The sequence below is a fragment of the Haemaphysalis longicornis genome, unplaced genomic scaffold (assembly GCF_048455015.1).
Source record: "Haemaphysalis longicornis isolate Haplotype H1 unplaced genomic scaffold, Haemaphysalis longicornis Haplotype H1 scaffold_2, whole genome shotgun sequence".
Taxonomy (NCBI): Eukaryota; Metazoa; Arthropoda; class Arachnida; order Ixodida; family Ixodidae; genus Haemaphysalis; species Haemaphysalis longicornis.
In genome coordinates, this window is record NW_027526295.1 from 163,662,827 (window position 1) to 163,689,502 (window position 26,676).

The 26,676-nt window shown below is 49.0% G+C and overlaps 2 protein-coding genes across 2 annotated transcripts in view; both read left to right on the forward strand.

Moving 5' to 3' along the window:
• Calpc (calpain C) overlaps window positions 1–26,676 on the forward strand; it is a 112,405-nt gene that overhangs the window by 66,391 nt on the left and 19,338 nt on the right. Inside the window, exons 4-5 of the mRNA XM_077698553.1 lie at window positions 1,138–1,396; window positions 24,872–25,058. Of these exons, the coding sequence (XP_077554679.1) occupies window positions 1,138–1,396; window positions 24,872–25,058 (446 nt within the window). The remainder of the gene's footprint in view (window positions 1–1,137; window positions 1,397–24,871; window positions 25,059–26,676) is intronic.
• LOC144170933 (neprilysin-1-like) lies at window positions 21,463–23,693 on the forward strand. The gene has a single exon (XM_077700931.1). It carries the CDS (start codon window positions 21,463–21,465, stop codon window positions 23,548–23,550), a length of 2,088 nt encoding a protein of 695 aa, XP_077557057.1. The 3' UTR covers window positions 23,551–23,693.

Here is a 26,676-nt window from a genome sequence, read left to right on the forward strand (position 1 = left end):
TATATATATATATATATATATATATATATATATATATATATATATATATATATATATATATATATATACATTGCAAAATCAAGCAACCATGTACATTTAATTAAAAGAACACTGCGAATACCACTTACGTATTCATTTTTTTGCCTCAAATATGCGTGATATTTTCTTTTTCTTGAACAATGTTGACGAGTATGAGTGTGCTTCCAGATTTAGTGGTTTGGAAAAGTTTTGCTCATAAAAACCTGCATTCCAGCATTCTTTTAACTCTTCGCCGGAAGGTGAACGCCAGGGACGGACAGACGTACACAGACAGAACAGACATACAGACCAAAAATTTTCTGATATAAGTAGCCGAAGAAAGACTACCGTCTTTAAAACGACCGCCGTGACCTGATCGAACCCATATCCTTGGGCTCAGCAGCCCTACGCCTTAGCAACTGAGCCGCCACGGTGGATAAAAGTGTACAATTCGTTTGGGATATGTAGTTTTCAGAGGCTTGGGCGGGAGCCTCACCGGTAGCTTATTTCTTGTCTGCCGCCTTGTTCTGGGCGCTTCAGCCCGAAGCGACCCATCGGTGGCCGGTTTTTTATGGCCGCGTGCAGACAGTAGTATAAAGTTGCCGGAATCAGAGCGGGCAACTGAATTTGTAACCCTTCTAATTTCTGTTTATCCAGGATTGTCGGCAGATCCCACACAGTGCACGCATATTCCATGATTCCTCTCACGTTTGTCTTGTACAGCAAATACTTTTGTCTAAGAAGAACTGTCGCATTCCTACGGATAAAACACGATTCTCTAACTGTTCTTGCTACCCCACAGTCAACCTGTCGTTGCCAATCAAGGCTAGCACACGTAAAATAAACGCATAATTATTAGTATTCTGGTACTTCCCATGACGGCCGGTTCATTGTTCAAAACAATATTTCATTTCGGATGTTATCTTTCTCTTGTAAACCATCTGTTTTGTTTGTTTGTTTTTTGTTTTTGTTTTTTGTCCTCTTAAAACTCGGGGCCGTTGCACTGGGATCCTCTGACTGGCCACGGAGATATATGTTTTTTCTTCTCGTGTCCGCAATATCAGACGTACGCGAAAAAGTCGCGTGAACTTCCGAAATCATACGCATGCGTATCTGCAGGCGACCGCTGGTTCGTGTCGTGCCTCGGTGTTCTGGCCACGTGCCGCGGCCTGTTCTACCGCGTGGTGCCTGCAGACCAGGGCTTCGGCGAGGCGGAAGACTACGCGGGGCTGTTCCGCTTCCGGCTGTGGTGGTGCGGGGACTGGAAGGAAGTGATCATCGACGACCGGCTTCCCACCGTCAACGGCAAGCTCGTCTTCGTCCAGTCCGGCCACGGATCGCTCTTCTGGGCAGCGCTGCTCGAGAAGGCGTACGCCAAGTGAGTATACGACGCCCAAACATTAATTACCCCGCTGGTTATTACGTTAGATATTACAGTTAAAGTGTGCGCGTTCCGTTCGTTCGTTCTCCTTCTTCGATTTGGTTCTCCCTCGCCGTTATAGCAACAAAGACGGATTAAAGGTCGTTGCGGCAGTGAAGAAGAAGCAAATCGGCTGGAATCATGGACTTAAACCGTCCTGATGGTCGTGAAGGTTGCGTGCAGCTTCACTACCTTCATGTCTTACGCGTTAGTGTGAGCTTTCTTCATTCTTTCCCTTTCGTTTATTAGATTTTTTTGTTTGCTTTTATAGAACAACCCCAAAACACTTCTGAAAGGTCAAATACCCCCAAAATCGCCCTAGTAATAACAAATAACACGTTCCTTTGTTTAAGGCAGAGAAGACACATATAAACCTCACCTTCCACCCTGTTCTACACACTAAACTTTTTTACACCATTATAGCTTTAAAAAGGTGTAGTATGCGTTGAATAAGGGTGTTGGGAAATCATTAAGCCCTTTTCTGACGTCCAACACCTTAATTTGTAACTTTACACTCGTTTTGTGTGCCAAGAAGGGTGTTGACCGACTGCAACACCCTTGGTTTTTTTTTGTAGGGTCTTTAAAGGGTGTTAAATAGGTGTTCAGTTGCAAAAAAAAAAAACAGTGGAGCTGGGGGTCTTCCTGGCTTCTTCCGGTGTTGCTCAGTTTTCCTAGGTTTTGCTAGGCTTTGCTATGTTTTGTTAGTTTTTGCGATGTTCTTGCTAAGCTAAGCTAAGTGCTGAGGGGTGAGGCCAACTTTAACAGGATTTTACAAGCGTGTTACAGCGTGTCCCCCACAGTGACAGCGGATTTAAGGGGCAAAGAAGCTATAGGTCGAACTCAGCTCCGCTGTTTCTCCAGCCTTGCACCACAAGTGCAAGCTGCGCCAATTTTGTTTTTTGCGTTTTAGTACGCCAAAAAGAATATTATTACCTTTAATATGGTGCAGCAAGGTGCGCATACGCATGCGCCTTTTGTGTTCACACTCGAACAGGCGCGAAATTCGTCGACACTGTTTTAATAATACCCTATCTGCGGTGGTGCACCCTCTACAGGCGGCTGTTTTTTTTTTCTTTGTATGTTTTTGCTGACGCCACAGAACCCCGCTCAAACTTAAACCGCTTCACTGGCAAAAATTAAGCCAATTCATATTGTGTTAAACATCGTGATGCACAAAACATCTTCCCGTTTGTCGAAAATGTTGAAGTTCACCCGCGTAAACAGGTATAAAATACCTCCAAAGTTACACTTTTTTTTTTAGTTTCCAACACCCCAATTTGTAGTTTTACAGCCATGTGGAAAAAAAAGGGGTTGAAATAGTGAACACCCTTCTTGGTGGGTGTGGAAATGATGTGGAATAGGGGTTTGGTGTTTATAAAATTTTATGACTTATTGGACATAATAGCCACCTCACGATTAAAATGACTTTGCAAATTCCCATACTAATTTGTACATGCTCACATTGAGATGCACGATTCCAAAATTAGAGCTAAAATATCCGATTTTCGCGACAAGCCCGCCTACTCGGGCATTCCTCAGCTGCTGGCTATAAAAACAATAACAGCAGCTATATTTCTAAGTATGTACTCTTTCTCCTCATGCAACACGTTCGCTGTCTTTCTCAATTCATTTGTGGGCCAGGTGTGACTTATGCGTGTTTAATGCGTCTATACCATGCCGCGCGCTCAGCCGTTCCACACTGTCACGCGTAGCTGCGCCGCCCACACCCTTATTTTAGGGTGTTACGCAACCTAACACAGAAGCCTGCACAAGCCCACCTTTTTTTCATCCTTACACCCGTCTTTAGCCAAAATACCTTTTAAACGTGCGCGTCATGGGCCAAAAATTTTGCACCCTTTTGGGCCAAATAGGGCGTAAAAACGTTTAGTGTGTAAGTTAAGAAAAAAAGGCAATTTTAGCGCCAGTCTGTGGTAAGAGCTTTTTCAAAAGACAGGAGCAAGAAATTTGCGTCTTTCTGCTCTCATTGCGATTTCCTTGGAAGACTCTGGCCATCCACCCTGCTTACCCTAGTGTACTGCTGTCAGCTATCGTCTAGGATGTCTGAGCAGGGCGTTTTTTCTATCTCGCATTCCGGAAGAGCGCAGTGAAGCGGGATTGTGGGGCCAGAATTCTCGGCCCAGCATTCCACGCATGCGAAGCTGCGATGCCACTCTGTGTTCGTGCTCGTGTCGGCCCACCAGACTCGTCGCCGCTCCTGAAGTCCTGACAGAAATACGCATCGAAAGTGAGGCTGAAGCGCCGCCTCACAGCCCTAACGTGGCTGCGTGGTTCCGGGTCGCGCGTAGCGAGTTATACGGAATCTCCCCCACAAGTACAAGACTACTGCTCGCTTATTTTAAGCCATCGCAGCGAACGATTACGCTTCGGCGTTTTGTCTTCAAAACGTTGAGGGGAAGGAAAAAAAATCGGATCGCGCAACGATTAGACCGGGCGCACGCCTCCGGCCGGCGTCTTGCGTAAGCCCTTTGTATCCGGAAATGTAGCCTATTTGTCTTTCGCTCTGTTTTGACGCCCTAAATATACCCTCGCGTTTCTCTTTTCCATCGCAACGCTGTGGTGAGCGCCGCGCATAAAAAAGGAGTGCGCGGCAACCCAACGAGCGTGCAACAACCTTTCATTCCTTGCTCGACGTTGCAACGATCAACGTGTCCGCCTTCGTGTTCGCGCGCAATTTTGCGCGCGTCACGAGCCTTACAGGAGGAGGTAGGAAGTGAAGTCGAGCGTGTGTGCACAAGACGACGGAAAGCACGGACGCGCGATGTTCAAAAGTCTCCCGGCACGAGACGTGCGCGGGAAGGCCGCACCCACGCACGCAGTCTCGCGCACAAAAGAACGGAAAGGGCCTCCGCTTGTGTACTGTATAATACGCCCGCGCGCGCCAAATAAAACGTGAGCGCTGTGGCAGCGGCAGCAACGAAAGTAAGCGCAGTCCGCTGTAATGCGTAGAAGGCGCGCTTGTTCAAAGAAGGTCTGTGGCCCCGAGCGTTATTGCAGCCGTCATCTCGCGCCCCCGCAGTGATGTGCTTGCCTCGCCCCGGTCGGCACCGCCTAGAGGTAACAAGGCGTGCTCTGTATACGTCAGCGCCGAAGGTTTCATAGCCAAAGTGTCCTTTTAGGAGTGTTTGACCTCAGATAGCGTCGTGGGTATAAGTTAGAAGCAGACCAACGCTCGACGACATAGATTTGAGGGAGAGAGAATAACGGCCGGCAATATTAAAAAAGGAAAGTGCCGTCACCCAGGTCGAGAGTAGAACTGTGTCTAATCTGTATGCGGGCGAAGAGGCACCGAGATGGGATGCGCGGTACATTCACGTCCCACGGACAGCCGTGAGGTTGCGACTGTCAGGCTTCAAGGGGAACGAGTGTCACGACCCGTCCAAATTGGAGGCTACGCGCGTCCTCTGCACTGGCAGCCCCGAGTGCTCTGCGGTGTCAACATCAGTAGCCCAAAATTTGCAAGAGAAGAAACTCCAGTGCTGATTATTTTTTTGGTTGCTCGGAATTACCGGAAATGCGCGCTGCATCCGGGTTCCTCCCTGCGGAAGAAAACATGGCACACTCCTTAAAATGCGCGCTTAACCGAAGTCAAGCTTTATGCTGAAAGTTCCAAGATGCATGTGTTCGTTCTAGCAGTACTCTTCTTTGCATATACATACATCATAATTTTAGATGCGACGCTCAGAGCATCTCTTGTCGGCGGCCCTGTCCTTCCTGCGTGCGTCCGTTGTTGTTCGCGTGCGTCCGTTGTTGTCCGCAGCCACTCTCCCTCTCTCCTCTCCGATAGGGAACACTCTCGCGAGGGGCATTGGATTGGCTTGGCTTGGCTTGACTTGTATTGAATTGAATTTGGATCGGATTGGATTAAAGTGGATTGTGTTGGATTGTGTTGCGTCATAGCCGCGGCACTCCCTCCGCGGTCTCCTCTCCTTCGGGCGTGCTCCGCATATAACCGGTGTGCCGCTCTCCGGCGGCCTTTCGGTCGACGGCTGCTCTCGGCTTGAGCTTGAACCCCCCTCAGCGTCGCATCACACCAGGGTTCCCGCGAGGGGAGGTGGGCGTAATTTTCTTTTTTTCTTTAAACTGTGTCTTACAGGCGAAATGTTTGTCGAGGGGCTCCACCACGCTCGAGTAGGTACTTAACTTCGGCGTTACGTCTTCTTGTCAAATTCAGAGAACAGTTTATAGCCTGAGAACGGAGTGAAAAAAAAAAAAAGACCAAAGAGATGTTTTGACGACATCACCAGAAGAAAAAGAGGAGTATAATTTCATTGAATCCGAAATTTCGCTCGTTAGGCGGTGTCTTAAGTCGAGGTCATCATTGGAGCTTGCTGCCATCGCATTGCCAGATTTTCCAGCCGTAGCTGGACCCCAGGCGATAGCTGGTCGGCCCTGTTTCCCATCGCCCGTACCCGTATCAATTGGTGCATTGAATCGATTGACCCATACCATTAGGGAACGTGTGGTGGGTTCTCCACAGCGTTGGCGAGTGTGAAGTGTAAAGAGTAAGGAAAATGGTGTGTTGCTCTGAATCTGTCTGAGCACGCGCACCTCCTGCTCTTTGGTGAGGGATGTGTGGGGTCACGGGTACGCGTCGCGGCGAACCCATAGTCTCAAGTGATATCCTAGTGTGTAACTGGGTGTTGGGCCACCCTTCATTGATCGTCTCGTGGGGCCCAGCTGGTTTGTTTGTTTGTTTGTTTGTTTGTTTGTTTGTTTGTTTGTTTGTTTGTTTGTTTGTTTGTTTGTTTGTTTGTTTGTTTGTTTGTTTGTTTGTTTGTTTGTTTGTTTGCAATAGTGATGGCTGCGAGGTTCCCGCGAAGTCTATAGTGAGCGAGCGTTCAAATCGTGGTGGCGTTTCCATATACCTTGTGGGAGGAGTTTCAGTGTGGTAGAAGGAAGTTTTCCATGAATCAGCCACTTACACGTCTACCCCATGACAGTGACAGTCTATGAATAGCGTCGGTTTGCGGTATCTTCCGCTTGTTACGTGGTCGTGTGTCGAAGGGTGGGGATTTGTAGGTCGTTTTTAGGGTCGCGGTCACAGCGTTCCTCGAAGTCGAGCGAGCGTAATCTAACGGGGTTCATGTAGACCACTTTATCGTCTGCAACGTACTTTCTCTCTAGTGCGTGTGATGCTGGAGGTACATTTCATCGGGTGCCACTCGTATACTGCATCTTATGTCGCTTGTCGCGCCTTACGGGTCGGTGCTTGACTGGTATCGAGTATCCCGCAATTTCCGATCCATCGTGTTGGTGACAAAACGCGTTTGGCTGTGAGATAAGCTTCAATAAGCTCATCTACGGTATTGAACATCTAGAGCGAGCAGCTTACATGTTCTTCGTTAGACCGAGCCTCAGATCGCTCGAACGCTTTCCGGATTAGCGTGTCTAGCTGCTTCTGTTTCCCGACTCCAGGACTGCGGGCGGAGCGATAAACACAATGCGTGAGGGGACGAAGGCCGGCACCAGCAGTACCGTGTCTAGCTGTTCTTTCTAACCGCGCGACCTATTTTGGATTATACGGTGTATGCGGGTATTCAGAGTGGTTGTGGGATAACGTTGGCGTGGCACTTATGGATTACTGCAGGGTTCTGTGTATTGGTATTACGTATATTTGGTTGTATTTTTCTCTTTTTTATCCTTACTGTTCGCCAAATTATGGTTCAGCAGCTTCAGCCCAGCTGTTTTTCACAGCTTTTGCTGTGGGCCCGTGTCATCATGTGCGCAGTGATGATTAAATAAATGTTTATTATTAATATTATTATTAGTAGTAGTAGTAGTAGTAGTAGTAGTAGTAGTAGTAGTAGTAGTAGTAGTAGTAGTAGTAGTAGTAGTAGTAGTAGTAATACAGTTGTTGTTGTTGAATTGTCATGTATTTGATTATTATGGGACGGGAGGATCAGAGGGTGACATTGTCCAGTTCAATTTTTATGGGAGGTTCAGGACATTCCTTTGACATTGTGACCATCCGGACTAGCAGGAGCTCAGAATGTTGGGGGAACACAGCAGCATACACTTTGCTACATAAGTGCGGACTGTGTCAATGGCCTGTTGCCTTTTATCATTAATCTCTTTAGAGCATTGATTTCCAGTCCTCAATGTGACTTCAATAGCATAGATACCTTGGTGGGGGTCTGGTACTTGGCTGACCAGTAGTCGTGCTAAGCCCATCCCTGTGACGTTGAACTCAAGTGGGGAGAGCAGCGCCCCATGACATGCGTCCAGTCCCTGTGGGTATGAGGGCACGTCTGCGATCGTGACTGTTGCTGTGCGACCCGTGAGAAAGTCCAAGATGTACGCGTACACCAGTTGGCCACATCCGAGGATGGTAAGGTTGCCTAGAAAAGCGGCATAGCTAACACTTTCAAAAATGTCCTTCGAGGTCAGGGTACAGAAACATATCGCTTTAACAGGATTGCAAGACCAATCTAGAAGAAGCGGAGGGCACCACCAACACGCTGTTCGTTTTCAGATCGCCCATCTCTATGCAGGACATACGCCTCCACGTTAAAGAAGACATCTAACACGCACACGCACACGCACACGCACACGCACACGCACACGCACACGCACACGCACACGCACACGCACACGCACACGCACACACACACACACACGCACACACGCACGTACGCACGCACACGCACACGCCCGCACGCACGCACGCACGCGCACACGCACACAAACACATATATCAAAGACATCACCAGAACCTCGATCCGTATCTTGAACGAATTTTATTGACACTGACGTGCCTCAGTGTGCCTGATTCCCCTACAAAAAACTGCACTAAAAAAATTCCAGTGAAGAACAGCGCCAACGCCCGTATAGGAAACACACTCGCTGAAAAAAAACCCATGCAAATACGCTTGGATGGCGGTGTCCTCTGCAGAAGACGACGCCTTCTTGCATGCATGAGGTGGATGCGTGAAACCGACAGTGGATGATACTATCGGTTTCGAAAGAACCTGCGGTAATGAGCGGCTGTCAACGTTGGCTAGATTGAGCCTGCACTAAGCGATTAACGTTGGCCCGAAGGGGGCAGTAGTGGAGGAAAGCGCGTTCTCGCACCGGGGAAATTAGCGTGACCTGTTCCTAAGGCCCGTAGAGGACGGCGACTCCGCCGGTAAACAAGGATGAAGTCGCCGCAAAACCAGCGCGCGCGTCGTTACAGTTCCCATACATGATGGCCCCATTTCGCAACGGCATGCCGTACCCTGCGGAGCCATATTATGGTGCTGCGGATGCGAGAATAGTCGCCACGCCTCGGGGCTGCCGTCGAAACACCCACTGATGAAATCACCCACGGAAAGGAAACTGCTAGCTTGAAAATACAGTTCCCCGAGACGTAATGAGTAGAGGGCTGACAGCCTATATATTGCTAAATAAAGTAGAAGCTCCGCCAGCCCGGACCTCTTAAAAATTTCGAACTTTTGACTGACGCCAGACTACAGGGGCCATGACGACAAAATTTTAGGTTTGGTACTATAGACTGCTCTGTCCCAATAGCCATGATACCAATTTTATCGCAAGCTTTAAAGGTACCCTGCAACACTTTTTTTCAACTTTTTTAAAAATAATAAATGCTTGCAGAACGTAGTCGCCCAACACACGCAGTACTTAGATTAGGGGGTCGCAAAGCACCTCAACCAAAAATTACTGATGTATGCCCATCAGATAACTTGCAAATTCGATCAAAAGATTTTTCTCTCTTTCCCGGTCTTGACGTTCTTCGACGGCCCGAATTACGTCACCGAGGCCATGAAGCGGCTGTTGGCCGGTTTTCCTTCAGTTGCAGCAATGAAAGCTTTTCGATAGCGTCTTTAAAAAGAAAGCCACAAAAACAAAGCAGAAACGAAAGGCGTATCTGGTGCGACGAGCAAATGACGCAGTGCCGGTACGTGCTGGCGATAACTGTAGCTTTCGCAGTGCTTCCAGACACGAAGGAAAGAGTGAAAGCGTTCATTGAAAGTGTTTCCGGGTCCCTTTAAAAACATAATCGAGATATTAGAGAAAGCAGAGGAAACAGTGGCGACTCCCCAGACACTTTTCTGCGATTTCTTTGTGACATCACAAGATCTTGTTTGTACGATTGGCGGCGCCGAGCTAACCCACCGCCACGAAACGGGACTGGGCGATTGTGATCGGGCCTCTAGTTCAGTTTGATCGCATCACTTGAATGCTAACGCGTCGTTAACGCATTGATAACTGTTTTCAGTGCTGGCCCATATCACGTTTTTTCCTGCCCATATTACGTCGCTGTGGCGCCAAATTTGAAAGTTTGACAATATTTCTTCGTTTGCTCAGTTAAAAACTTCTTTCATGACTGCGATGGAGCGAATAGGCTACCAAAGGCTTCTTTTTTTTTTTTTTTTTTTTCAAATTGAACAAAGTGGTATTTTGTCCTCGCGGCCCCTTTAAGATAAGATCGCATATACCGTGCAGGCACATGGAAAAAGAAACGCCTGGCTCGTGCGATTGGGTCTTGTCTGCAAGCCAGTGCGAGCTAATATCTCTCCGCAGCAGCAGCACGCCACACCTCGCAGGCCATGCGCGAATCCGGCCGGAGGGGGCCGCAGGCCAGCTTCGAAAGCGAAGTTCTGTCTAAGGGCGTGCGCTGCGCCTTCAAGCGTCGCGCGCCGGTCTCTAGCCGTCCGTGAAGCGGCGGACATCGCGGCTTGCGTGTCGTCGCCTCCGCCCGGCATAGATAGAGGAAGCGGAGCCGAAGGGAAAACTTGGCGCCCCGCACGGGGCGAAGCGCGGTCGACCATGCACGCGTCACCGCGGTTGCCCCACGCGCCGTTGCGTTTCATGCAGGCGAGCAGCAACTACGCGACGGTTCGACCTGTCTAGCACCTGCAGCCTGTCTGGCAGGCATTGTCATACGGCGTCTACCGCGCCGAACTTGTATAGGAACAGAGAAGCGCGTGTTTTAGAAGCTGTTGATTGATTGTATGGTTTAACGCGCCGACGCAACGCAGGTGAGGCGCGCCGTAGTGGAGGGCTCCGGATTAATGTTGACCACCTGGGGATCTTTAACGTGCGCCGAAATCTCGTGCACACGGGCGTTTTTGCTTTTCCCCTCCATCAGAAAAGCGGCCGCCGCGGCCGAGAATCGAACCCGTGACCTCGTGCTCAGCAGCGCAACGCCTTAGCCACTGAGCCACCGCGGCGGGTTTTTCGAAGTTGTAAGCTCGGACATGAAGGTATGCGCTTGCTGTACTGCAGCATCTTAAGGGTCTCAGAGATGATAACCTCAACCAAGACGTGCGAAATTGACGGTCGCAATTCGTGTTTCGCGCAGTCCCAGTGTTGTTTTCATTGCGGCAGAAACTAAACGGCATCGTAATGCACACAACGAGCAAAAAAAAAAAAAAGGAACAAAGAGACTTGTGTGCCGAATTAACAAAGAAACAAAAGCACCCGTCTGAGCGCTTACCCCTTCACGTTGAAGAGCCACAAGTTATAAACTTTCAGAACCATCTATAACGCTCCGTCGGCCTTCACAGCCCAGTTGTAACCGTGGCTCGTTAAAACTAAAATGTCTTTTTGTTTTGTTTTTTAGACATGCAATGGACATGGGGCTGCTTTAAATTGGTATTCTTGGTGCTATTTTGATGCTATTAACTCCTTCCTGCTGTTCAACTTCCAAGTCATGTACTTAATGAGACACTAGACCGACAAACAAAGGGTAAAGAGGGAGAGAGAACGATCCTTATCGGTACAAGAAACCCTGATGTCTGCCGGAATGTCAGCACCGATATGCTTTGTGACGGTGGGAATGAGGTGGAAGGGAGAGGGGAAAAAGCCCCTAGAGATCACAGGAGGACAGAAGAGGCGACGGCAAAGTCACTACGCTGCTCTTTAGAGCGAGAGAGAGAGAGAGAGAGAGAGAGAGATCAGCCTTGCATGAACCGGACAGGTCAGCCACACTAGCTACCTGACTTTCTACGCCAGATGGCGCGAAGGTCCTCTTGTAAACGTGTTGCCCCAAGTAACGCACTAATAATCATTGCCACAGAAGTGCGTTTTACCTTCCACGCTTCGAGCAATCTTCAAGCGCGCTTACGCGTCGTTGCACCTTCCGTTTTCCTCGGCGTTCTGTAGTGAAACTTGTTACGCAGGGCGCATTTCCTAACGACGCGCCGACACTCTCCAGGATCATTAACACGGAAGCAGATAACAGCGCATGCGCCGACGAGGGACGCGCTGCGACGACCTCCACGACCTCCCGCGACGTTTTCCGCCTAATAGACTCCACCGCGTCCACCCGTGCCCCGCGTGTCGCCTTTAAATTTAAGAAGCGTGTGACCTGAATTCCGCCGGCTTCCTGTCTTTTGTTTCTCTGACTGACTGCACTACGCCCACATTGGCGGCCGGTCCGGAGTTGAACGCTCTGATTTCTCACTTTCCCGGGCCACATCTCGCCCCAAGTGACAGGCCCGGCCGGTGGGACGAAATTGTGCGGGGAAAGCCCGCGTCTCTGACACCTACTCCCGTGCTCGCACGGGTCGCGCAGAGGTTGATGGTGAAATGAAAGTTTGACGTTCGTAGGCGAGCGTGAGCATTGCGGGGCCGGTGCTTTTCCCCACGTGTACGCGGATGAGTATGAAGACATAACAAAGGAGTAGCGCGTAGCGGCCTTCTCACCGCTCGACCGTGCGTTGAAAACGACTTTTGTCATTCAACACACGTACTTTGATGCAGTGTCGGCGAAGGCGAGCGTACAGTTTCTGTTGGTGGTCTGCGACATGCACGGATATTCGGGACATTCTATTTATGACATATCTAACCTACCACGGCGATTAGCATGATCAGTTTAACGTAAAATGAAGCGTGTACTTAGTGAGGCTCGTGCACAGCAATTGGCGTGAAGATACAACACCAGAGAAAAAACTCGAGCTATGGGAGGCAGCCCTGGCCAGCTCGAGCCTGGAAGACCAGCTTCATCTAGTCAACCAGGCCCGGGAGAAGGCCAGACTCAGTGGAGTCCTGGACTAGGGACCCCACCCATCAGCGTCACCAAAAGTCTTTTTTTTTCAATAAAAGTTTGTTCCTCTTCGTGCACATCACCAAATGTCTTCTTTATGTTACTTCACGCCGCAGGAATAAATTTATAATGTTCTGAGTTAATACAAGTGATGGAGCTGTGAGATTCGCCACAACATTATACGTCCTGATGCCGGTACCAACAGACACCCTCAATCCTTTGCTAGACGTAACACCCTGATCCAGAAACTTACCCTGCTTCTCATCTTCCATCCTCTGTCTCACCTCCACCGGTCCCGTCTGCGAGAGTGGAGACTGAAAAAAAATCATAATAGAGACTTTAGTGTCAGGTGTTCAGTAAAAACAGTATTTTTTCAACGAGCAGACCATTCATCGTGCCAGATAAAAACAAAAAGCGCAGGTGTTTCGGAGTAAAAATAAAATAATACTATATCTGTCGCACTGGGTGTCAGTGAGTGTAATGTACCCCTTTTTGTGCTTTAGTACGGCTCGCAAAACACGAAAACGCCCCCGCTGGCATTGGGAAGGCCAAGTGATGACATGCACAACACCTGTCAAGGACCAACAATAAGTATTTCTCTCCTCCACAGATAGCCTTTTTTTTTCGCGCACCTTTAATCCTTTCCCAGTATTTATGCCACTTCGACAATTGAACGCCTAATAAAAATAGGGCGATCGTTGATTTTTATGAGATAGCAATGCGATAGCAATGCTTTAGCATGAGCTTGCTCCCGTTTCGCACATCTTGCGCGTTCCAGTTGTGCGCGGTTTTGATGAAACGGGCACCAATTACAGGCTTCGAACGAATCTGCGAGCAAGAGCATCGCGAAATGGTGTTGAGTTTTGTCGTCAGTTTCTGGCTGCACGTCTTTGTCCCATAGCCTCGGCATTCTTCCTCCCACGCCATTGTACAGGAGCGCTTGTACCACACGTACAATGCGCGGCGTCAATAGGTCATTTTAAAGGGACCTGCAACACTTATTTCTAGGTCCCAAATGCTTTCAGAACATAGTAAACAAACACATCCATAACTTAGAATCATGATCATCAGCCTGTTTACGCCCATTGCAGGGCAAATGCATCTCCCACATATCTCCAATTATCCCGGTCCTACGCTAACTGCGACCAATTTATCCCCGAAAACCTCTTGATCTCATCTGCCCCCCTAACTTTCTGCCGCCCTCTGCCACGCTTGCCTTGTCTAGGGATCCACTCTGCTACCCTTAATGACCAACAGTTATTTTGCCTTCGCATTACATGCCCTGCCCACACCCATTTCTTCTTCTTAATTTCTACTGATATGTCCTTAACATGCGTTTGTTCCCTGACCCACTCCGCTCTCTTCTTGTCCCTTAATGTTACACCTATCAGTTTCCGTTCCATTGCTCGGTTATTCAGTTGTCTGAATAGCTTAGAATAGGAGGTCACCAAGTACCTCAGCCAAAATTGACTGACCTGTGCCCATAAGATAACGTAGTAACTCGCTCAAAACTTTTTTCTCTCTTTCCCGGTCTTGGCGGTCTTCAAGAGCTCGAATTATGTCATTACAGCGCCGCATCAGATATTGGCTGACTTTCGTTCAGTTGCAGCAATTACGCTTTCTTTTTTGCGGTGTTTCTCGGAGGAAGGGAATAAGGGAGCGGTGGTGGGGTCCCCAGAGCCACCGCTGTAGGTCGGGGCGTCTTCCAGGATGGAGGCCTGTGCCTCTCAGGTGACGACTTCTGGCTACGTCCAGTGCATGACACGTCCATAATAAATGATACGCATCAGATTGTTCTGCAGGAGCTGTGCAGAAGGGGCAGGTGTGATCGAACGGGGTATGGTAGCGTGGTGGCCACGCCTGGGTCACAGCAGGAGAAAGCGCCACTCCAACGCGAAGTCTGCGCAGCAAAACCTCTTCCAAGCGGGCAAGTCCACTGGGGAGTTCCGTTCCACACGGTGGGGCGAGCTCACGTGTGGCGCGACGCAGATCGTCCTTCCGTCGGAGGAAGTTTTCTGGTGGACCGGTTGTTAGCATTCGAAGCGGCCGAGGAATAAACGTAGGGTTACAAGCCCTATCCGCTGAAATGTGAGCCGGAAGCGTATTCCGCCGAACCCACAACAGCCAGAGAAGGCAGGGGTACGTGCCTAGTATGTTCCTTGAAATAGTGGAATTGATGGATACTCGGCGTAAATCCGTATCGCCGCCGTGGAGTCCGTATAAAGATGCAGGATGGAACCAACTGGGGCGCTCTGTAGGGCCCGCGTTAGTGCCTGTGGGCCATCCCGGAAGGCTGTGAGCTGCGCCAGTAGAGATGGCAGGGTGCAGATGGTTTGGTAGAGGCAAGTTTGAGAGGCATGTGGGTAGATGGGAACTGCATCACAGTAGATAAAACAGCCTCCTGGCTGCAGCGTTTACAAAGGCCTCTACCACTTCGTACTGGTTTTCAGCCGTCAGCAGTGTTCCTCTCGCACCTGCTTTTCCGGTCGATCGAGTATGAGGTCGAGTCAGTGGTCGATTGTATACGTTTGTGCATACAGGCCTCATTTGTGCATGCTGGGCTTCTTCATTCGCAAAATTCGCACACTGGGTCACGCTGATTCGTCGGTCTGGGGCGTTGTGGTGCACCCCCTCCCCCATCCCTCTGCGGTGATTTCTTTCAGTTTTGACAGGATAGGGTGGAACACAAAGCCGAAATCTCTGGTGTTTTAAAGCTGCAAACATCGTAACAACACTCAGTGTAAATAAAATAGCAGTAGGTGTGCGTCTGCGTGTCATTTCAAGCGGAACAGGCAGCAGGATCCCGCTACTTTTCGACTTCCCATGCCGGTGGGGGACGGGATGACGTCACCACTGCAGCGTCATAACATCGGGTTGGCACGTCACTGGGCATTTTCGCCTTTCAGTCGCAATCCGGCATTAATCCTCTACGCGTGTTTCTGTGGCGAGGGTAGTCCTGGCACTCATCACCGACTATCCGCGGTGTGTGCGGGAATAATTGACGAGGCTTATGAGGAGGTGGATCGCAATCTCCTTCCCTAATCCACTCTTAGATTTAGAGCAGCTTAGTTTTAAGTGCGAAGGTTGCTCCTTCGAGTCAGGCATGCGCTATATTCAGTATAAGATCCTCCCCCTCAATGTCGTGAACTGTCGTGGCACAAGCGATATTCACGAGAAACTTACGCAGCAGCTTAACACCTTACCAGGTTTAAATGCATCGTGGCCTCAGCTGTTACGCCACCACAGCGGGTATATGTTGCGGGGTGAAGTTGTGGAAGAATTTCATGACGTATCTAGAAATAAATTTTCCACCGGAGCGAGGTGTACATCGAATTACAGTAAACATTCGTTATAACGAAATCGCATTGTCCAATATATCGCTGTATTCGAAGTGTTCCTTAGTCCCCGCGGCAGTGTACGGAGAGCACATCTTACCCACATTTAAGAAAGTACCGTTTATAAAGAAGCCATTTCTCTGTCGCGCGTACCTTGTTATAACGATGGTTCATTGTACACAACAGAATTTCTAAGTTGGGCGCTCAGACTGTTCTACCTAAGCAATATCCCAAAATACTTGATTACGGTATAGCCGGGCTATGTTGTATTTGTCCCGGAACTCGAATACCATTCGGGCCAATGCGTGCTGCGACGGTTTGGCGGGCAAATGTCAATAGTGAGCTGTCTCGCGTACACAGTACGTTCCTGTGTTGGGGCTTGTAGCCCATCGTGAACAGGGAAGAGGGCCTAGTGCGAGCATCGGTGCGTGTGGTTGCCGCACGACCATATGTGCGAACGCAGCAGCAGCCAAAGGAAGGGTCTCTTTTCACGAATCAGGGTCAGCTCGTTGGCCGGCCCGGAGCCGCATTTTATAGAGCACCTTCGCCGTACGCAGCCCATAGATCTATGTGCGCTCGAAGGCAAGGGGAAGCGGCATGCGCGCGCTCGGCTGACCTCGTTCGCGGCCGCCGAGGAAAATCTGCGACGCACACACCTGCAGCGAGCCGCTCTTTTAGAGCCTCACTTCGTGGGAAGGGCCCGCTACCATGGCTGGCATGTTTTTTTTTTCTCCTGGACTTCCCTTCTTCGGTGCTCACCTTGACCTCCGAGAGCGGCACGTGATCTTCGGCTGCTTCTAATTAGATCCGATCTCCTCCCTCGCTTCGTGTTTGCTTTCCCTCCGTCGCCGGGAATCAGCCGAACGATCGAGACGCGGCCATTCGTTCGAAGTTTCGCCCTATTTCAGTCGATGCGGCCCCGCTCTATCGGTCGAAAGTTCGAAGCCCGCGCGACACCGTATACAGAGATGAGGTCAAAAGGGAAAACGCCGCCCGTGCTACTGCCGAACCATGTCGGCACAGCTATGGCGACGCAAAGGGCATCCGCCGCTTTGCGTTCGTGGAGTTGTCGTTCCCCTGGTTTTAGGGGCGAAGCACCTTAGGATCTCGCTGTGTCCGGGGCTTGGCGTCCGTGTACAATGTCGCGCATGCGCGAGGAGCATTGCATTGGATTGGATTGGATTGAAATGGATTGGATTGGAATGAAACGGATTGGATTGGATTGGACTGGATTTAGATTGAAATGAATTGGATTAGATTTGATTGAATTGAATTGTATCGAATTGAATTGCATTGGAATTGTATATAGTGTACACACGCGTTGTCACTCATTTACATGCGCGAGTAGGCAATGCCACGGGTGATTTACGGTAAGAAGGATCCCCAGTGCTTCGCCCACTCGTCATGATTCACTTCGTGGAGATGCGTGAATTTTTTTTAACCGCGTTGCGCTCGGTGCGGGGGCGTGTGTGCGTGTGTGTAACAATAACGCGTGGCTTTATGTGTGTGCGAAAGGTTGTTTGGTCGACCGCGTTCTTATTCGAACGCGCAAAACGCGATGTTTGAGCTGAGAATGAGAGCACCAGGAACTGTCGTTCGCTAAATGAGTGATTCGAGTTCGAAGACGAAAAACTGGGGCGTCAGCCGCGGCACGCGGCCTACCGGAATAGGATGGCCGCCCACAGCTCCTAACTCTTTTTCCCCCCTACCCCGTCCCTGCTTTTCAATAAACGTTTTCTCTCTCTCTCTCAGAGTCCGCATTCACGGGTAACCCGTTCGCTGAGTTCGCGTGCTTTTTGTTGCGAATGCTCGCGCTTTGTGCGAACACTTTTGTCCGTAAGCTTCGGTGCGAAAATGTTTCTGTGCATGGGATTTCGATCGTACATCGTATATACGGTTGAGTGACCGAAACAAGTAAAAAGAATGGTAGCACAATGTATAATTCTTTTTTTTTCTGTATCTGTCGTTTCCTTCCTTGCGTTTTTTATTATTTCGGCGCGTTCTTCAAAGCACTGTCTGCGTTTTTACGTTCAAGGAGTTAGGTGAAAACGATTAAATAGGTCGAAGGCAAACAACGCGAAGACGGGACAAAAGAAACGATTCAAGTGTATATACTCCGAACAGCAGTTCGAAAAATGGTCGGACATCGACGTACACGGCGCTAAAGGTTTGAGTGCTCATGATTAGAACAGCGCACAAGACAGGACAAGAGAAGCGTCAGACGCTACGCAGTTTAACAACTAAATTTTACTTACACGCAAAAAAAAAAAAAAAAACACGCAAACATAATTTTCTGCCTGTTTTCCACCGGTTGCACACGAATTCGATATTCTTTAATGGAATCGTAAATTCAAAGTTGCCAAACCCCTTTTGAAAAATCTTTGCGTCGCTTTCATGATGTAATTTAGTGGATTTTGTAAGAACACCAATGCCATGACTGAAGAACTCCATGGAAAATTTCTGGGCAATAACTGCGTTTCACGCGTGACATGTTCGTATTTTCATTTAATATACCACTCGATATAACTCTAAGCATATCTGTGCTTGATTAAACCTACACACGTGTCCCTTTATTTAACCGTGATTACTCTGTACTCTCAAGAAAATGAAATATCGCCACGTGCAGACACTCCAACCCACGCCCGTCTCAACCTCTCTGTTTCTGCTTACTACATCATCCTCCCCTTTCGTCTATAGGCTCCCAGGCTCGTACCGTTCCCCCTCGGTTTTGCTGATCAGGGAGCACGCGACCGTCGCTTAAACCGTCCCATAATGACGCGACGCCTTCATAGACGCCGGCAGGGTATGACTGCACACCCTGCCAGCTATTCGGTAAACTCAACTGTCGGCGTAGCGGGCGTTTGTCGCGGTGCAACACTGTCTAAAAGTATCTCGCCTCAAAATTATGTGCGGGGAGTAGACCAAGTTTGGCGAGACGGACTGCATCGACGTTGATCGTGCGCGGATGCCACACGTCGGGGTGCTCAGCTTCAGGCAGCTTCTGCTTCAGTTTTCAGCTTCAGCTTCTGCTTCAGTTTCAGCTTCAGCTTCAGCTTCAGCTTCAGCTTCAGCTTCAGCTTCAGCTTCACTGCAGCTTCAGGCACCGTCGCCACGAAATGTTTGTCTACTAATGCGCATTCTAGGTTTCGATTCGGCCTGCACTGTACCGGCTTACAGAGTGGCTCAGTAGAGGTGCCACGATTGTGCTGAACTGGACCTGCGATTTTTGTTCGCTTATGCCCCCTCCATCTCTCCCTCTCTCTCTCTCTCTCTCACTCTCTTGGGAGAGGGGAGCGGAGGGATTGCGACGAACGGGTGAACTCGTTATGCACCTTCTCCACCGCCGGCCAAAGGAAACGCAAATGGCTTCTGGTGGAGGCGAAAAGCGAAAACGCCCGTGTTCGAAAAGTCGGCGCACGTCAAAGATGCCCAGGTAGTCAAAATTAATCCGGAGCCCTCCCCTACGGCGCGCCTCATCGTCTGCGTAGCGGCGCCGCGTTAAATCCCATAATCAATCAATCAAAATAAAAGGGCAGCTGGGGAGCGTGCACTCGTTGTGCAGCCTGAACTAGTGCAGCTACTGCCGCCAGATCGCGTACACCTCCCGCTAGGCGACAGATGATGATGATTGTGAGTATTGTGATCATCATCATGATGATGATGATGATGTTAGCGATGGCTGTTGTATGATGATGGTGGTGGTGGTGGTGGCTGTGGCGATTAGGATGATGATGACGACGACGATGATGATGATGATGATGATGATGATGGTGGTGGTGGTGGTGGTGGTGATGATGATACCTCACGAATTGCCCAGATTCAAGCACGAGAGCGGTTAATTATCATGGTTACCAAATATTTGTTATTATTGATACATAAGCATTATTATTATTCCTCTTGTCGGCTACCCTGGAAAACCGAATAAAAATTTGAATGCAGATTAAAAGGAATGGAGAGCTGTTGGTAATAACCTCGAGGTAGCGTGAGGGAAACCATCGGCACAACATGGCAGTCTTTGCTTTCATCGTTACGTACTGCGGTGCTTAACTCGCATAAACTGCCCTCGCGTTTGCTCCCGTTTGCTCCCGTTAAGATAGGTCACCACCTTCAAAAATGCATTTTTTGAAACAAAAAAGGCTTTTTTTTTAATTTAACATTTTCAACATCCCTGTCTATTGAAGAATATTTAGGAAAAAATTATGCTGTTATTTAATCTGTTCAAAAGTTATAATCATTTTTTAACCCCTCCGAGACGCATCCGGAACCGAAACTGAAGGTTTCCGATTCCATAGCATCTGACATATCGTCATAAATGCCTCTTCGTATATATGTTACGTAATGCTAATTTTTTAGGTACATTCTAAAGCTTTTGGACGCATTTTGTGGGATAATATAGATTCGATTTATTTCAAAATTTCCACTAGAGGGCAGTGGCCGCACGCTTTTGTTCACGTTACGCGCATTTACGTTGCCTTGCGTTTGCGTCTGGTTGTCCGTGCTTTTTCGTATGCCATTTTAAGCTTGCGTATTTAGTTCCAGCCTTTCAATGAGTCAGTTATAGTACTTTATAGTCTACAGTTGCAGTTATAGTACGAGGAAGGCATGCCTGACCACTGACTGTACCAGTATGACGAAGGCCGCACGTGAGTCATCTGTAAGACGCAAAACAGGCAACAAAACAAACGTGCGCTTCAGCTCGGTCAAAAGGAGATCGTGCCGGTTACAAAAAGGGAGCAAGCTATAAGCCTCGCGGATTTTAGGGGCCTTGAATGTTTGATTATATTTTTGATTATGTTATATTATATTATGATGAATTTTTGATTATATACAATAAGTCTAAACCTTCAAATCCATTTTTCTCAAAATTTGATTTTTTTTTGCATCCATCAGTTACGCGAACAGTGATAACTCTGCTTGTAGTAGCCATTTCCGTACGAAAATTTGCGTGCAGTTTTTTTTTATATAGAACTATGCAATGAAGCAGGATGGCTGAAAAATATCGATATCTTTTTATATTATGGCCAGTTGTGTAAAAACCAAACCTGCATGATGTCATTTTTTTTCAGTCTTTTTATGATTACGCAACTTAGCTTAAACATGTGATAATCGTAGAGGTTAGATGCACAGGTTATTGTCCTCATTACGTTCCTGCCAAGTTGTGTTTGAATCGCACCAACCATTTTGTAGTTAGGACCGTTCGCGCAACATGCATATTTTCACGCATTTTGATTTATATAAATATTTTATTAGACATCTTTAGCAATTTTATCATTTTAAAGTTTCTAACTGTATCAGATTTACAAGTCAAAAATATAATTATAACGTTTGGGCTGCACTTGTAATTTTTTTTTCGAATGTGGTGATCTACTTAAAGGCCTTCCGGTATATTAACTGAAAAATTGATATTGCTTATATGTGCGTAAAAGAAAACAAATTGATTACGAACATGGTTTCGAATATTGACAACACGGAAAACACCTGACGAAATCTAAAACGTGAGCATCATCATCGCCACTAGAAACTTCTTTTTCATCCTTCATCCTTCATTCGTCTTTATCTTCATTCTTGACCGCGTGCGCACGGCGCCCACGCAGCATAGGCTCGCTTGCTGGGCATTCTATGCTAAAGGCTAACTGCAGCGCAGTGCAGCCGACCACGGAAGGAAGCTTAGCCGTCGGATGCCGTCGTTCCGGGTTGCGGTGCGTCGCAATCCCCACGGCCGCTACTACTGCACATGGGTCCGCTGCCTTCTGTGCGTGGGTGCCTTCTGCATGGTCGCCGGGCTCTTCTTGACGGCCGTGCAAAACATATACCTGTACCCTACGTGCGACGACCCTTCGTGTTGGGACTTCATTACCAGCCTCCACAGGTCGCTCAACTACTCGACCAGCCCGTGCGACAACTTCTACCACTTCGTCTGCGACGGCTGGAAGTCGAGCCACGGCCCCAACGAATTCGTCTTCGCCGAGCTCCAGGCCATGGTGGCGCACGCGGCCGTCAACAGCCTGCTCCGTGTGGGTCACGCGCCGCTGCTGCGACAGACGGCAGTGCAGAAGGCTGCGGTCATGTTCAAGACCTGCGTTCAGGTCTTCATGAACCGCGCGGACAGCACGGAGAGCCTCAAAAGCTTTCTCCGCTCCCTCGACTTGCTCGAACCCAAGCCGGAGACTGTGGATGTGTTGGACGTCATCGTGGGTCTGGGGCTCGACTGGAACGTCCCCGTCATCCTTCAAATGAGCGTGGAGCACGACCAGTCGAGGGACGGCAAGCCGACGCTGTCGTTCTCCAGAAGCCGCTACCTCATGGAATGGTTTCTTCGCCGAAGCTACATGCAAGGCCATGCCCTGTACAACTACGTCGTGTCGTGCTCGCAATTAATCAACCACCAGTTCGACCCGGAAGCTCTCATCTTTTACGAGAACTACATCATCTCGTCTCTGGGACCCACTACTGAGACCGCGTTCGCCACGAGCACCGTCACTCTCGCGGACTTGGAGAGCCACACACCGGGAATCCTCTCCTCCGAATGGCTGGAAGTGATTAACAGGCATCTCCCTGATGCTGCACAGCTTACGAGCTTGAGCATGCTACGCGTCGCCGACATTCGTTATCTACGCGCTGTTGGTGAAACCATCCTGGACGACCGACGCAGACGCAACGGAAACCTGCTGCTTTATGTGGCCTGGATTGTGATACAGTTCCTCGGACCGTTGGCCTCGCTATCACTGATCGCGCCAAGCTTTCCGACCGTTACCGAGGCGAAGAACTACATCTTCTATCGCTGCTTCGAGGAGCTCAACTTGCTCATGCCGTACGCCTTCGGGGCGCCCTTTGCCGTCGACAACGTCCCAGCGAAGGCCCGCGAAGACGTGCTCAAAATGGTGAAGCTGGTCAAGAAATCCCTGAACGACTCGTTCGTCAACAGCAAGTGGATGGACAACGAGACGCGCAATATCGCCGTACTCAAGCTACACTCCATGCGCACCATCATCGCCTATCCGGACTTTGTTGTGAACGCCCTGGACGAGTACTACGCGCACGTGCCCGACTCAAGCGTGGTGTTCCTCGAATCGCGCATGCGCGCATGGTACGTGACCATGCGCAAGCGGAAGGAGAAGCTGTGGCTGCCTCGCGCGTTCGACTACGACTTCCGGCTGACGGACGTGAACGCCTTCTACCAGACGCAGAGCAACACCATGATAATTCCCGCGGGCATAATCAACGGCCCCTTCTACAGCCCCAAATATCCGGCCAGCGTGAACTTCGGCGGCCTGGGCCACATCATCGCGCACGAGATCGTGCATGGCTTCGACGACGACAGCATGCGGCAGCCGAGGGGCGAGGAGTCGCGCGACTGGTGGACCATGGACACCCGAGCCCAGTACGAGCAGCGCGTCAAGTGCCTCAAGCGTATGTACATACCGCTCGGCTTGGGCGCGTATGAGCGCAACAGTGCCATGTCGGAGGACATTGCGGACTCCGTGGGACTGGCGCAGGCGCTCAATGCGTACCGCGCGGTACGCCGGAGGCCCAATGCCACTCTTCGCCACGACGGGCCCCTCGCGAGCCACTTCACGTCGGACCAGGCCTTCTACGTGATGAGCTGCTTCAAGTGGTGTTCCAACCGCAGGGCAACCGGCCGCGGGTACTCGGCGGACGAGTTGCGCTGCAACGTACCTCTCAAGAACATTCCGGACTTCGCCAGGGTGTTCAGCTGCCGGCGCAACGACCCCATGAACCCGGCTCATAAGTGCAAGCTCTGGTGATCGCGTTTATCGCGGAGAAAACTGTTTTCCTTCACTGCGCGCTGGCTTGGTTCGTAAAACGAGCAAACTGTGGGAAGTTTGGCGTGGCTACGCCACATTTATTTAGCAACTAATTATTTTAATATATGGGTTCACGTTTTCGCGTTTTAGAGCACCCTCATGTTTGTAACAGAGGGTTACATTTCTATGTATATTTATTTTTGCGTACTTATTTTACATCGTCTCGAACAATTATTAACGGAAGTTCTGCATGCTTGTACAAACTTTACTTCTGCACTTTGCACAACGCTAAAAAAAGCACCGTTTTGGAACTCAATGGCTTTAAAATGCTTTGCGTGTTTGAGATGTGATCTGCGATGGCCTGGAATTATTCTTCCGCATTGGGAGCCTCAATTACGTGATGATGTACCCGACCACATTTTGAGAAACCTTTTCGTTGGAGTCGTTCCGACCATTCTCAATCTTTTTTTTCGTATTAGTACCATCTTACTTTTAGATGTGGTATACATTTTGCGAGAAATAATCTTGAGATATAAATAATAAACGCAGGGTATAACATCCTGTTTGTACTGACTTGTAGCCGTTTATTGTGCCCGGACGTCACGCCGCTATACTCACTCACTAAAATCTTTTCACTCACTTTATCGTTTTGTATGCGCATATTGATCAAGGGCTACTTATTTTGTGCATTCACGTTCTGAAAATCAGTGATTTTTAGAAAGTGCATAAACCTGTACTGTGCCGATCCATGTGTGGATTCTTTCCCAGCATTACTTTTCAACTCGCGGGAAATCTGGCGTTGCCATGTGTTGTTCTAGCGTTCTTCATTGCTTAGTGCTGGATAACGCTCTGCTTCCTTGCGTCTCGGTCTTATTGCGCTGGCAATTGTCTTATTTTGACGGGCATGTGCCGTAGCCTAGAGACTGGCTGTATACGGAGGAGGCCCTAAGCCGCCATTGCAGAAGAGTGCAGCGGAATAAAGTAACAAGGTCAAACGTCCACATTACGACCCATGTCACCACCTCCTGACCTTTACTCTCGTCCTTGTATTGCTTCGGTATAGTCATTTGACGATACATTGGTTGGGGGCATGCCAGTCTGAGTACATGTGGGCTTTCTGCATCAGATGCGTAGATTTAATTCCAACAGCCAGAGTGGCGTAGCCGGGATCATATTTCGTGCTGTGATTCTTCAACAATTTGAACAAGTTTGTTCGATGCTACGAAAACTCCTTCTTCTATAGGCCATGAGCGGCCAGAGTACAACCTGCTCGGATTGTATAGTAACGCGACTGACGAAAACAACCTTGTGATGCGTGCAGGCTGTACGGGTCATACGAGGCGCTCAAGTACGGCTCGAGCCTGGACGGCCTGGCCGACCTGACGGGCGGCGTGACCGAGACGCTCAACATCCGTGAGGACCCGAGTGGCTGCGCGCGCACGCTGGCCGGGTCGCTGCTCGCCAGGACCACCCTCGTCACCGCCGTCGTCCAACAGCAGCACACGCAGGTGGGTCCGTGCACAATCCGCGCCGCCACCCTAGCCAGATTTCATTGCGAAATTCCCCTCATAACGAACTCGGCCAGGTTAATTGCGCCTGGAACGTAGGCGAGTAGAGGCGTACTTACTGACTTGACTGTTCATAGGGACGAATAAAAGTGTTTTTAGGGTGGTGGCGAAGTGTTTTATGTGGGCATTAAAAAGTATGGTAGATTACTCGATGCTCGACCTTTAGCGCAGACGTTATAACAGGCTCGTCCGTAAAACCCACAGTTTAAAGGCGGAAAAAGTGAAATGAGTGTGGACCATCTAACAGACGAAAAACAGTAAACGGTTGAAAAAACAAATTAAGAATACGCTCACGAACGGCCGGCAGACTGTGGACCCCAAATTTCAAAATCAACGAACTCATCTGGCGGAATCCAGTGATGCAAGTAAATCTGAGCGCGCTTTAGCAGGCACACGCTACTCTGGTGGGTGTGTTTGTCTCTACTGCGTCAGAGATGTCTGGACGATGTTATATTAGTGTATAAGTTCGCGGATTTTCTGTTGACTTAAAAGATGCCTCCGTGCGTAGGCATCCGAAGATCCAGCTTAAAAAGTGCGCGAACTTCATTCGACACCTGTTTTCGTAGCTACTGGTGCGTGCTAGGGTGCTTACCCAGCTTTACAGGCCATGGAGCAACTTTGGGGTCACATAACGAACACTCCAGGAAGCCGCTTCCAAGAAGTATGCATGCTGCATCTGACAGCCCATGTGAAACTTGCGTGCTGCGTTTGCGCGGAACAATTTGTTCTGCGTGAGATAGCTCTTATTATTTATGTGCTTAGCCATATTTACGTGCCTAGTGCCACATTAATTACTTCGAAAATAAACTACAGGACTCTTCTAGAGCAACGCAATCACAGAGCTGTTACTAAGCGCCAAAGCAAAACCTCTCGCGAGGGGGAGCTGCTACATTTTCATCGGCTTTATTTTTTTTCCCCTGAAGTGAGGAAATGCACTGCAAAGTAGAAACCAAATCATCCGGTAGAGACGTACACAGTGAATGCGACTGATTGAACCAAACCAACTATTAATGGGTACAAAAACTGGTACGCTCATAAGGTATAGTTCGAGCTTGTTCCTTTTGTGTACGCATAAAAAAAACCATTAAAGTGTTTCGAATACTTATCGCATCCCGCATCTCACTATCGAAATAAATGAAATCATATACTGCAGAGGCATTCTGCAGCATCCATGAAACAAATTTACGATCCCTTCCTTTAAGAAAGTTGAGAAAAGCGCGGAAGCTTTTTAACTTCAAAACTGCGCGCCAGAAGTGCGTCAAAGCCTTCGCTAAAAGTGTGTCTAGCCTTCACTGAAAGTGCGCCCAATCGATTGTCAAACTTTCAAACACCGAAGTCGCATACGAAGAACGAACCCATGCGACGAATTTTCGCGCACTAAGTAGACGCATCTACGAACGACCTAATGTATACCGATACGTGGTTTATGAATTAAAGATATACTATTATTGCTCTCCTTCTTTATGATCGATGCGTGTATTGTGTTATCAAGAAGCGTTCGTTTTTCGCGATTTTTAAGTAACCGTTCTGACACAGTGGAAGCCCGGTTCCACGCACA